Source organism: Mustela lutreola, chromosome 13, assembly GCF_030435805.1.
Source record: "Mustela lutreola isolate mMusLut2 chromosome 13, mMusLut2.pri, whole genome shotgun sequence".
In the NCBI taxonomy this organism is placed as follows: domain Eukaryota; kingdom Metazoa; phylum Chordata; class Mammalia; order Carnivora; family Mustelidae; genus Mustela; species Mustela lutreola.
Genome location: NC_081302.1, coordinates 69,667,021 through 69,680,768, shown reverse-complemented (window position 1 = coordinate 69,680,768; position 13,748 = coordinate 69,667,021). Strand labels below are relative to the sequence as shown.

General features: G+C 33.8%; 1 protein-coding gene across 7 annotated transcripts in view; it reads left to right on the top strand.

Annotated features, from left to right (window-relative positions):
* The window catches only part of NBEA (neurobeachin), a 685,682-nt gene that overhangs the window by 278,452 nt on the left and 393,482 nt on the right, over positions 1 to 13,748 (top strand). For all 7 annotated transcript variants that reach the window (XM_059144025.1, XM_059144024.1, XM_059144021.1 and 4 more), the window contains one exon: positions 7,882 to 8,009. In XM_059144025.1, coding sequence (XP_059000008.1) covers positions 7,882 to 8,009 — 128 coding nt within the window. The remainder of the gene's footprint in view (positions 1 to 7,881; positions 8,010 to 13,748) is intronic.

Genomic DNA, 13,748 nt, shown 5'->3' with positions numbered 1-13,748 from the left:
CAACAGTGTAGGAGGGTTCCCCTTTCTCTGCATCCTCGCCAGCATCTGTCATTTCCTGACTTGTTGATTTTAGCCATTCTGACTGGTGTGAGGTGATATCGCATTGTGGTTTTGACTTGTATTTCCCTGATGCTGAGTGATATGGAGCACTTTTTCATGTGTCTGTTGGCCATCTGGATGTCTTCTTTGCAGAAATGTCTGCTCATGTCCTCTGCCCATTTCTTGATTGGATTATTTGTTCTTTGGGTGTTGAGTTTGCTAAGTTCTTTATAGATTCTGGATACTAGTCCTTTATCTGATATGTCGTTTGCAAATATCTTCTCCCATTCTGTCAGTTGTCTTTTGATTTTGTGAACTGTTTCCTTTGCTGTGCAAAAGCTTTTGATCTTGATGAAATCCCAATAGTTCATTTTTGCCCTTGCTTCCCTTGCCTTTTGGCGTTGTTCCTAGGAAAATGTTGCTGCGGCTGAGGTCAAAGAGGTTGCTGCCTGTGTTCTCCTCAAGGATTTTGATGGATTCCTTTCTCACATTGAGGTCCTTCATCCATTTTGAGTCTATTTTTGTGTGTGGTGTAAGGAAATGGTCCAATTTCATTTTTCTGCATGTGGCTGTCCAATTTTCCCAGCACCATTTATTGAAGAGGCTGTCTTTTTTCCACTGGATTTTCTTTCCTGCTTTGTCGAAGATTAGTTGACCATAGAGTTGAGAGTCTATTTCTGGGCTCTCTATTCTGTTCCATTGATCTATGGGTCTGTTTTTGTGCCAGTACCATGCTGTTTTGATGATGACAGCTTTGTAATAGAGCTTGAGGTCCGGGATTGTGATGCCACCAACGTTGGCTTTCTTTTTCAATATCCCTTTAGCTATTCGAGGTCTTTTCTGGTTCCATATAAATTTTAGAATTATTTGTTCCATTTCTTTGAAAAAGATGGATGGTACTTTGATAGGAATTGCATTAAATGTGTAGATTGCTTTAGGTAGCATAGACATTTTCACAATATTTATTCTTCCAATCCAGGAGCATGGAACATTTTTCCATTTCTTTGTGTCTTCCTCAATTTCTTTCATGAGTACTTTATAGTTTTCTGAGTATAGATTCTGTGTCTCTTTGGTTAGGTTTATTCCTAGGTATCTTATGGTTTTGGATGCAATTGTAAATGGGATTGACTCCTTAATATCTCTTTCTTCTGTCTTGCTGTTGGTGTAGAGAAATGCAACTGATTTCTGTGCATTGATTTTATATCCTGACACTTTACTGAATTCCTGTATAAGTTCTAGCAGTTTTGGAGTGGAGTCTTTTGGGTTTTCCACATATAGTATCATATCATCTGCGAAGAGTGATAATTTGACTTCTTCTTTGCCGATTTGGATGCCTTTAATTTCCTTTTGTTGTCTGATTGCTGAGGCTAGGACCTCTAGTACTATGTTGAATAGCAGTGGTGATAATGGACATCCCTGCCGTGTTCCTGACCTTAGTGGAAAAGCTTTCAATTTTTCTCCATTGAGAATGATATTTGCGGTGGGTTTTTCATAGATGGCTTTGATGATATTGAGGTATGTGCCCTCTATCCCTACACTTTGAAGAGTTTTGATCAGGAAGGGATGCTGTACTTTGTCAAATGCTTTTTCAGCATCTATTGAGAGTATCATATGGTTCTTGTTCTTTCTTTTATTGATGTGTTGTATCACATTGACTGATTTGCGGATGTTGAACCAACCATGCAGCCCTGGAATAAATCCCACTTGGTCGTGGTGAATAATCTTTTTAATGTACTGTTGAATCCTATTGGCTAGTATTTTGTTGAGTATTTTCGCATCTGTGTTCATCAAGGATATTGGTCTATAGCTCTCTTTTTTGGTGGGATCCTTGTCTGGTTTGGGGATCAAGGTGATGCTGGCCTCATAAAATGAGTTTGGAAGTTTTCCTTCCATTTCTATTTTTTGGAACAGTTTCAGGAGAATAGGAATTAGTTCTTCTTTAAATGTTTGGTAGAATTCCCCCGGGAAGCCGTCTGGCCCTGGGCTTTTGTTTGTTTGGAGATTTTTAATGACTGTTTCAATCTCCTTACTGGTTATGGGTCTGTTCAGGCTTTCTATTTCTTCCTGGTTCAGTTGTGGTAGTTTATATGTTTCTAGGAATGCATCCATTTCTTCCAGATTGTCAAATTTATTGCCGTAGAGTTGCTCATAGTATGTTCTTATAATAGTTTGTATTTCTTTGGTGTTAGTTGTGATCTCTCCTCTTTCATTCATGATTTTATTTATTTGGGTCCTTTCTCTTTTCTTTTTGATAAGTCGGGCCAGGGGTTTATCAATTTTATTAATTCTTTCAAAGAACCAGCTCCTACTTTCGTCGATTTGTTCTATTGTTTTTTTGGTTTCTATTTCATTGATTTCTGCTCTGATCTTTATGATTTCTCTTCTCCTGCTAGGCTTAGGGTTTCTTTCTTGTTCTTTCTCCAGCTCCTTTAGGTGTAGGGTTAGATTGTGTACCTGAGACCTTTCTTGTTTCTTGAGAAAGGCCTGGGGATAAAAATATATGTTTATAAAAAATAAAAAAATTTATTAAAATTAAAAAAAAAATGTATGTGATTCTTTCAAAAAAGAATAAGGAGAAAATGTCGGTTTTTAGTTTAAAAGATCATGAGGAAGTAAAGTAAGCAAGCATTTTTTCACCTTCATGTTTTGATTAGGGTAACCATAAAAAGTTATAGTGAGAAAAACTGTTTAGCAGTAGGTCATAGGGTTATAGAATCTGAGATTCAGGATGCATTTACTCATCAGCTATCTAATGTTAAATTATATTTTAGAGATGCCTGGGTGGCTGAATTCATTGAGCGTCGCTCTCTTTTTTTTTTTTTTAAGATTTTTATTTATTTATTTGACAGATAGAGATCACAAGTAGGCAGAGAGGCAGGCAGAGAGAGGAAGGGAAGCCGACCTTCGGCTGAGCAGAGAGCCCAAGGCAGGGTTTGATCCCAAGACCCTGGGATCATGACCTGAGCCGAAGGCAGAGGCTTTAACCCACTGAGCCACCCAGGCTCCCCAAGCGTCTGACTCTAGATTTCAGCTCAGGTTGTGATCTCAGGGTCGTGAGATTGATCCCCTGGTCGGGCTCCCTGATAAGCATGGAGACTGCTTAAGATTCTTTCTCCCTGTCCCTGTGCCTCTCCCCTCTACTCGTGCTTGCTCTCTCTTAAATATATGTATATATATTTCACATTGGAAGCTTAACGAAAGCCAAACAAAGTATTTTAAGTCAGTGTTTGTCATTTCCTAGTCATGGTATATAGCCAAGTCAAGAATTCAACTTTACAATTTACAGTTTTGCTGTCATTAATAATCTCCTAATCTTTTCTTTTTATCTGATTTTACTTAAGCAAATCACTTCATTTACCTATGCTCATATTTCCTAACTTACCCAGGAACATTTGATTAATGAAATCTATTATGGAATTCACTAGTGTAATAATTTCCTTTATATCTAAGCTCTCTTATTATGTACAGTACTTAAAGTTATATAATTATTTTCATTCTAGATTTTATTATTATATATAACCATTTTATATGATTTAAGGAATGAAGAAATTTAAGAACTTTAATGTACAAAATTAAATTAAGTATTTGTTATATTTATGATATGTTAAGGACCTAGGAGAGTACAAAAAGTTAAAACCAAAAGTAAGAATTATAAATGTATTAAGTGGCGTAAGTGTAAATGAGCTTATTAATATAGTACTCACAACATAAGCAGTGTCCTAAATGAAAGTAAAGTTACTGTGTTTTTCTAGAATTCTAAAGCATATAACATTTGAAAATAATCAATACTTTGTAGTGAAACATGTTTGTAAGGAGATTGATTTAGAAAGTGAGACAAAAATCTTACCTTTTTCTGCTGATTTAGTTAGTCGCCTTAGCTTTTGTATGTCCTGAGGTCATTTACAGTTGGCAAGATTCGATGGATTTTCACACATTTTTTTCCTATCATGAAACAATTATATCTTTATTCATGAAATTTCTTAGAATCTGTAAATCTCTGTAAATGAGATTTTCTTAATGTAAGTAAAAACCAATACATTATTTTGTTTTTTAAAACCATAAAAATAAAACTCTTGTGTTTTAAGTCATGCTATCTTAATCCAGGCATTGATGCTTTAACATTTCATCTAAAGCATTATTATTTTCTTTGAATATTTTGTTTTTGTAGTTGTAAAATTTGTGAGAGTGTTTGATAAATTACCCAACTTGCAACAGTAGTTTTCTTCATATCCCTCTTTAAAGAATTTGCACTTAGCTATCAAGAAAAATAGCCAATGTCAAAATAACATCATAAGCATCATTAATGTGACTGAAGGGAATTAAAAAAAATTGAGTAGGAGGAGAAAAATGAGAAGCTTGAGAGAATGCATTTCAGCCTGGAGTTGGCCCAAGAACTTTCCTAAATACTATGAAGCTGCTAAAGTGTTAAGATTATAAATCTCACTCAAGACTGTACAGGGAAAATTACCCATGTCCTGAAACCTCAGATTTTTTTGTGCATAAGGTATCTTTTAATGAATTAATGTTTCTTGAATAAATGAAAGTAAGCTTTCAAATGAAATTGAAAAATTATTAATCTTTTCCCTAAATCAAGTAAAATATGCCAATTTTTCTTACAAAATAATTTGCCAAAAAACTTCATTTTCTGGTAGTTATTACATGTACTGTTTAAAAAAATTATATTCAAAATGAAGAGAATAACTCATTTATTTTGATAGGACATAAGGCCAAGGAATTCTCTAGTGTTAACTTTTTTTTTTTTTTTTTTTTTTACATGTTAACAGATAAATTTTTCAGCTATGTCTTGAGAAAAGGAAGTTCTACATTATGTACTTTTCTCAGATGAGAAATGAAATATCAGTTTTTTGTTTTTGGGTGTTTTTTTTTGGTGATTGGTGTTCTTTGCCTGGTGATAGAGGAGGATATTAAGCTGATCTATATTTATATCATGTTTTTTGAGAATTTAAATTGTGTAAAGATGAGGATCACACACTTCATATGATGTTTACTTTCCTTTAAAATACATTGTGTGGAATCTATAAATATTAATGACAACAACTAAAACTTGTCCATTTTTTTCACTGTAAAAAAGTGATGGTGCAACTTTTCCACTTAGAATAGGCTGTTGTTTGATAGCTAAATCTGGCAGTATAATTCGATGATGGTTTTCTGTACTCAAAACCTTTGATTTCTTGCTGGGTAAAATGTTACATTGTTCTCCATTAGAATATTAAAATGATGGTTACAGAATGATATGTAAGAGCATCATTTAATATTCTATTGAGTTTTATACTATTGTAGGGATTCTTTTTTATCCCTTACCCTTAAGTCATTAATACACATGTATGCACACACATGTGATTAGTTATTAAATTAATTGAGGTTTCTATTTGATATGTATCGCAGAACAGTACTTTTGAAACAGTAATTTTGAAGCCTGTAAGTCTTATAGAAACCCATAAATTATGGAAAAAAGTCATAACCTGGGGAAGAAATATACCTGAATTTAATTAGATAATAATATATTACAATAGATAACTATGATGTGAATCTTTATACATCTAAGAATTTTCTAAATTTAATTTCATTCTTATTAATTATTCTTAAATAAAAGTATTTACGCTTCACTGAGAATTTAGGTACAGAAACAAATAATAACATCTAGATTTATCCCCTGTTCATAGGTTTGCTCTTAACATTCTTACTCATCTTTCCTTAGAGGAGGGGATTATGTTACCTGGGAAGTTATGGGACATGATCTTGGAGATTAGAAGGAATGTATTAATTAGTAGATATAAAAAAGGAGTTCTGTCTGTATTCACTAAAATCAGAGATAAGTTGTTATGATTATTTTATGACTTCAGGTAGCCTTCCCTTTGCAGCTTTATTACAATTTACTAGTAGTAAGTACTCTCATTAAAACAGGTATTTTCAAAGTGAGTTTCCTGGATCAGCAGTAGCAAACCACCTGAGAATTTTTTAGAAGTGCAGATTCTCACAGTACACCCAGACCTGCTGAATCAGAAGTTATGGGGATGGGGTTCTAGGAATCTGTGTTTAAACAGCATTACCAGTGATTAATGATGTACTACATGTTGGCTAATTAAACATGATAAAAAAATAAAGAAGGTGCTGACTTAGTTCGGGAATAACAGAGTAAGGGAGAATACTGAGAATTCTCTATATCTTCAGCATGTCTTCAAAGCCCTACCCAGTTCCCTTTTTCTTGCTTAAATTTTTCCTCTGGAATATTCTCTTGAGGTATTTGTGGAAGTGCCACATCAGTTTCCTCTCTAAGTTCTTTCTCTAAAGCTTTGACCCAGGTAAGAGGAGACAAAGTCAGATAGAAGTGCTAATGGTGACTCTTTGAGTGCTTAAATGATTCAGATTCCATGATTCCAAGTTGGGAAAGAAGGAATCCTAGATTATTCCCTCACCCCTATTTAATCGCCAACAATGCAGTACTTTAGTTTCAAATATTAGTAGTATTTTGAAAATTATCCTATGATTAATTACCTTTTTGTCATTTAAGTTTTCCTCGCATATAGCAAAGTGTTACACAGCTTTGTGGTGGAACTTTTATTATTTTGAAGCATTGTTTAGTTTTTTGCTGTACATGTCTTCTGTGTAGAACAGTGTGTGTTCCTCTAACATTGTATTATTATATTGATTTTGTTTTTTAATCAGAGCTATATTTTCTGAGAGTAAATATAGATTTGTTTTATTCAAAGTAGCTATTATAAGAGCTGCCATTATTGACATCTCACTGTGTGTGCCCGGTAGTTTTCTCTGCACTCTAAGTGCCTTAGTGCATTTAACTCTCACCAGTAGGCACCATGGTTATTTCCATTTTATAGGCAAAGGAAGTCTAATGCCCCAAGCTCACCTAGGTAGCATAAGAGAGAACTAGCATTTCAGTCTATGCAGTCTTATTTCAAAGCATTTATTTTCTAAGAGAGATAGTTAGATGTTAACGGATTATTTATTTGCTTGAGCAGAATTAGTCTTTACTAATTTTTTTTTACATATACTATTTTTTTACATATATTACTTGAAGTATTTTCAAGACTGTCAAATAGTGCTTATGTGAGGCCATATAACTCAAAATTTAACAGTGAACAAATATAAATGATAATGTAGGAATTAGTAAAAAATAGTAATAGAAATAAAAAATGCCTACCTGAGCAACAGCAATTTAATTTTATTACACTGAATTCTATTTATCTTCATATTTATCCAGCTTTTCAGGGAATTTTTAGGCAACTCTAGAGAACAAAGTTGAATTCTTTGTAACTGACACAATGATCCATTTAGTAGGTGTTCAAAACAGTTTTCTTTCATAGATAGAAGGATAGTCATGGAAGAGAATAGAACCAAGAGCAGAGTCTGTGGCCTGTGCAGGTTAAAGAATCCCAGTTGCCTTTCACAGAATATTCTACTTTTTTTTTTTTCTTTTAAGATTTGCTTATTTATTTTAGAGAGCATGGCAGGGAGGGGCAAATGGAGAAAGAGAGAGGGAATATCATGCAGACTCCCCACTGAGCACAGGGAGGGCTTGATTTCATGACTTTGAGATCATGACCAGAGCCCAGTTTGAGAGTCCTGGGCTTAACCCACTGAGCCACCCAGGCACCTCTGCTCATTCTACTTTGGCTGCAGTCTTTAGAGTAGCCTTATGATTGATGTGAAACTCTACAGGGTGTCCCCTCTACTGAAGCTGTTATTATTCCATGAGTTAGAATTGTACTTTTATGATTTTTCAAGATTTTAATTTGGAAGTTAACTTTATTTGACTTTTGTATTGAATTATATTTACTAGTGTTTATGTCTTAATTTCAACAGCATCACTGCAAAACTTGAAAGAGCTTTAGAAAAAGTTGCTCCTCTTCTTCGTGAAATTTTTGTAGACTTTGCCCCATTCCTATCTCGTACACTTCTTGGCAGTCATGGACAAGAGCTATTGATAGAAGGTATGATTTCTCTCTCTATTCTAATTATTTTAGTTTCCTATAATGTATCTATTACTCATGATATAATCTGTACTTCTGGCGGAATATTTATTGCCAAAAGAATATAAAGACATTGCTTCCACAAATTCTAATAAGATATTCATACATGCTTTCTTCTTATTTATTTTTAAAAATAACATGTTCTCATAACAGAATGGAGAATTTTGAAAAAGTATTGGACTAGGAGACTCTGGCTGTTATAATCCTAGTCTACCAGGGTTGCAGTGTATCCTTCATGAGAATGGTATGTTTACTAAGCAATATGCTCTAAAATTTCCTTCAAATCTAAGAGCCCTGCTTCTATAAGTCATTTCTTATTCTTATAATATTTGTAATATGAAAATTCTTAACTGAAAAAATGTAAAGAAATATTTACCTGGAATTAATGAAGTTACTGTCTTTTTTACTCAACAGCTGCTTCAATGGAATGAGAAAGGAAAACAGATAAATTAATTATTATGTATCAAAATTAGGAGAGCAGCTTTTAAAAATACGGTTCTCTGAAGTCTTCTTTCTTTAAAAAGTTGATTTTATAAATATTCAAGAACTTCACATAGGGGTAATCCATATCTAGATGATCCTGTGCGTAAATAATGGCTATAAGTACTATTCCTTGAATTTAGCAGCCTTATGTATGTTTTTTTGCTTTTCACTTTCTATTTACTGTCATTTTCTATGATTATTCTATCATTGTCTCAATTGCTTTTACACAATCTCTTTCTGTTAGGTGAGACAGTAATGTTAATAGTCAGACTGGGTTTAAATCCTTGTTCTACTACTTCCTGGGCTCTCTGAACTTTTTGAATAATTTAGCCATTTTGTAACTTAACATTCTTTCTATAAAATATAATCAGTGATAGCACCTCTTTCCCAGGGTTCTTGTGAAGATTAAATTATATAATGCATATAAAGTTCTTAGAACAGGGACACACAAGTGAGCTATTCTTTTTTTTTTTTTTTTTTTTTTTTTAAACACTGAATTCTTGTTCTAGGCCAAGCATTGTCTTAGGTACTTTAGAATATATTAGTATATAAAAGACCAATCTAAAAAAGGAAACAAATGAAAAAACAGAAACAGACTCATAAATAGAACAAGCTGGTGGTGGACAGAGAAGAGGAGGATGGGGGCTGGATAAAATGGGTGAAGGGGAGTGGCAGATAAGCTTCTGGTTATGGAATGAGTAAGTCACAGGGATGAAAGATTACAGCATAGGGGAATACAGTGAGTAGTATTATAATAGCATTGTACAGTAACAGTTGGAAGCTACATTTGTGGTGAGCATAGTAGAACATATAAAATTATTGAATCACTGTGTTGTACACCTGAAGCTAATGTAACACTGTGTGTCAGCTCTACTTTATAAAACAAACAAACAAACAAAAAACAACCTTATTTAAAAAAAAAAAAAAATCCCTGCCTTGTGAAGCTTATATTTCAGCAAGGACAAGACATTTAGGTAAGTACTGAACATAATAAATAAATTATAGAACATGATGGAAGATGGTCAATGCTATGTTAAAGGATAAGTCCAACAGAGGGGTTTGGGATTCTAAAAATGACAGGGTCGGGTTGCAGTTTATTTAATAAATCACTCTCTTTTAAACTGCAGCCCATCTCTGCCATTTTTAAAAGCCCAAACCGCTATGTTGAACTTATCCTTTAACATAGCATTTACCATCTTCTAACATGCTCTATAATTTTAAGTAGACCAATGGTAAAAATTACATTTAAGCAAAGACTGAAAGGAGGTGAGTCATATAGCTTACTAGAAAAGTGTTCTAGACTGAGAGAATATTTAGAAAATGACCTCATAATGTGTTACTTTACCATAAGAAAAAAAATTAATAAACATTATTGAAAAAATAAATCTTAAATTTTTTTTCATTCAGTGTAAATCTTTTATTTTTCCTATATATATTTTCCTAAAATGATTTGACAAATTTATATAAGGAAATATAAATAGTGGTCCAAGACATGCTAAAAAAACCAGAGAACAAATTTAGAAATGTTAATAATGGGTCCTTATAGTGCTATTAAAACTGGGACACAAATTAGCAGTAAGTTTTCTGGCAGCCAAAGCTAAGGAAGGAATTATTTTAAGTTATAAGAACCACATTCCTGGGGCGCCTGGGTGGCTCAGTGGGTTGGGCCGCTGCCTTCGGCTCAGGTCATGATCTCAGGGTCCTGAGATCGAGGCCCGCATCGGGCTCTCTGCTCAGCGGGGAGCCTGCTTCCTCCTCTCTCTCTGCCTGCCTCTCTGCCTGCTTGTGATCTCTCTGTCAAATAAATAAATAAAATCTTTAAAAAAAAAAAAAAAAGAACCACATTCCTGGTTCCTCAGTGACAGTTTGTGACAATTTGAAGCTCTAAGGAATTACTATCAGATAACACTTAACTGCTCTTTGTTGGTTAGGCAAAACCCCACATAGGTAGCCCCTTTCCAGAATTTGCTATGACCAGGCATCTGTAGACTTTCTTATTTCTTCCCAAAACCGCAGTAAGAAGGTAGGAGAAAAAGCTGGGTAGGTAATTGAGAGCAGTTTTTCTTGGGCTTCCCTAAGTTTACGTAAAATATTTTGAGTTGAGTTGAAAGACTTAAGAACATATCTCTTGGATTTTTAAAAAAGTGACTATGCTAAAAATGAAACATTGGAACATGTTAAGAGTTGAAAGTTCATTTTGTGTTCATCTGGCAGAATACAATTTTATGTTGTAACTTTTCTGCATCCAAAGAGTTTAATATATCCCATTTTTAAAACTATGTGGATATAATGTTGGTATCCCTTTTTTGTGTTCAATTTATTGTGCTTAATAAAATGATGATAGTAAATGGCAGAATTTTAGATTTTGAGTTGTATTTTTTAAATTAATTAATTTATTTTCAGCCTAACAGTATTCATTATTTTTTCACCACACCCAGTGCTCCATGCAATCCATGCCCTCTATAATACCCACCACCTGGTACCCCAACCTCCCACCCCCCGCCCCTTCAAACCCCTCAGATTGTTTTTCAGAGTCCACATTTTTTAAATAGAAGGTTGACACAGTATGTCGTCAAATTTCTGCTGATCAATACAATCTAAAAGTCTAGAAACATCTGCTGTATAACAGAACAGCGTTCTGTATCCCTCACAATTTAGTTATAACTTTCCTTTTCAGACTCAACTAGTCTCTGTCCTCTTGTATGGAAGACATTAATTAAACATGAAAAAAAGTTACTCAATATTACATTTCCTTGTTTTTGTACAACTCTTCTGGATTGGATCTTTTTTTCTTTTTTCTCTCCCCCAAATTATTCCCATCCTTTGAATTCTGTTTCAGATTCCTTAAGTCTAATTAATGTCTTCTCTTCTGTGATCCTGTGCCATTTTATTTATACAATTTTGATAAAATTATTCATCACTTATAAATAAGAAATATCTTATTGTTTATATTGTATAGTCTAGCTTAATTTGGTACATAATAGTCAGTATTTTTTCCTTTTATACTTGACTAGAAAATTATTTTTGTTACTGATATTGGTAGAGGTAAGTTTTAAAATGAGGTGGTCAGACAAGTAAAATGTTGGGTTCTTTGGTAAAAATTCCCAGTTTTGATCAGTCATCCACAACTGTGAACTGACTGCTTTGCTCATCCAACGTCTATTCTTGCTCTCTAACCCAGACTCCGGAAATACATGTCCTTTCATGTTCTCATTCTTGAACATGTATTCTTGGTCATTCTTTCTTTTTCCTCCTCCTCCATTTTCCTCCTTTTTCTCATTTGAAACACTGTTGTTCTCTGAGAAGAAAAACTGTCAAACTATTATAAAAGACTCAGGGGATGTACATGATAAAAATATTTTTTGTTAGCCATTGAGTATTTAAAAATAATGCTTATGATGAATATATCCCACTGCTTTTGACTTCATCATGTATATCTAAATGTTAAGAACAAAGCTGGATTTGGATAACTGAAAATATTTTATGTCTTAAGAAAAGAGAAGGCAATTATTCTTAGTTTCAAGTAACCATAAAGTATATTTGAATTGCATCTTTATTTGTTTTATATTCATTTGTTCTTAATTTATACTTGTATTCATGTAGTTTTTTTATAAAGTAATCATTGATATTTTGTATTGTCTACGTCCTTTAAAATACAAGCTAAAAAGGTATCCTTTCATTTTCTTAATTTGTCTGTCACTTTTATTAGTCAATCTGTGTTTATTATTATTGTATGATTTTAGAGTATTTAATTTAATATAGTTCTTAACATTTTAAGGTCATTCATTGACAGTACCTATTTTTATATGCCTTTTGATGTATACTTGTTTTCTCATGGCAATAATTAAGGATTTTTGGAGACAGTGGTTATTTGGAGATTGGTGAACTTTCTCTAAGAAAATCCTAGCTTTCAAAGGTGCAAACTAAAGCATAAAAATTAAAGTCGCTATGTATGCAAGTATCAAAATCCACCAGCCCATGACAAAACAACCCTTGGTCCAACAGTTATATTTGCTTGGTTTGCTGCAGCAATGGAGGTTGTGCTGAAGGGGTCCAGTTGGAGATTGGAGGCTGTCAGGAAGCAGATTAGATCTTGCTAATTTTTATTCAAGAGTCCTAAGGAATACAGTGAACCCAGAGTTATCATTAATAATAAAGAATCAGTAGTCACTTAAGTTAATTAGAAGAGAAAATGTTTAGGGGTGTGTGTGTCTTAATCTCATGTCCTTTACTCTGTCTTATTCCACCACAGCAGATTGGCCCTGAGAAATCACTGTTTATATTCTGTGAGCATTATTTATGTTTGATTAAGAACTCAAAAGAGTATTAAAGGTAGCTTAATTATGATGAGGTAGCTTAAAGTCTTACAGCTACCAAAGACAGTAAATGAAAAAACAGGTAGATGTAAAGCAGCCTTAAAATGGGAGAGGAGAGTCAGTATCCTACTCCCTTTGACTCTCAAGGCAACTTTATAAAGCTTTCTATCTTGGCTTCTCTCTGTGTATTAACTCAATTTTTTACTTCTTTCTCAGACTAACCTCACATTTTTAGTCATCAGAACATGACCCAGTATAGTACCCCACCCTAACTCCAAATGTGCTTTTAATGTAAATGTCTTTCATCAGTTGACTATAGTCACTGTTTATGAAGAGAGGATCTGAGGGGCTCAGCCTTGGCTTTGGTATCTACCTCAGTTACAATCAGCTAATATTGGGGTAGATGGGAAGGGTGAAGTTGGATGTAATATATAGTCTGAATCTTTTAGAAGCTATACATTTAAGTTAAACATCTTAGAAAGGGATGGTGGCAGTGCAGGAAATATTATACTAAAGTGTCTATTATACTTTTGGTGATACTAATAAATGTTTTATTGAAGTTATATAGTACTCAAGAATATTTAAGTTTCCAAGACCAGCATTTCTTTATTTTTATTTTTTAAAGATTTATTTATTTATTTATTTATTTGTCAGCAAGAACAAGAGAGCCCAAGCAGGGGGAATGGTGGAGGGAGAAGGGGAAGCAAGCTCCCCACTGAGCAAGGAGCCCGATTCAGGGCTCTTCAGAACCCTGGGATCATGACCTGAGCTGAAAGCCGATGTTTAACCAACTGAGCCACCCAGGTGTCCCTAGCATTTTTTATATAATAGCATGGAATTTCCACTCAACCAAAAGAACATCATTGAAATGCTATTATAAAAAGAATGACCCTAATCAAGA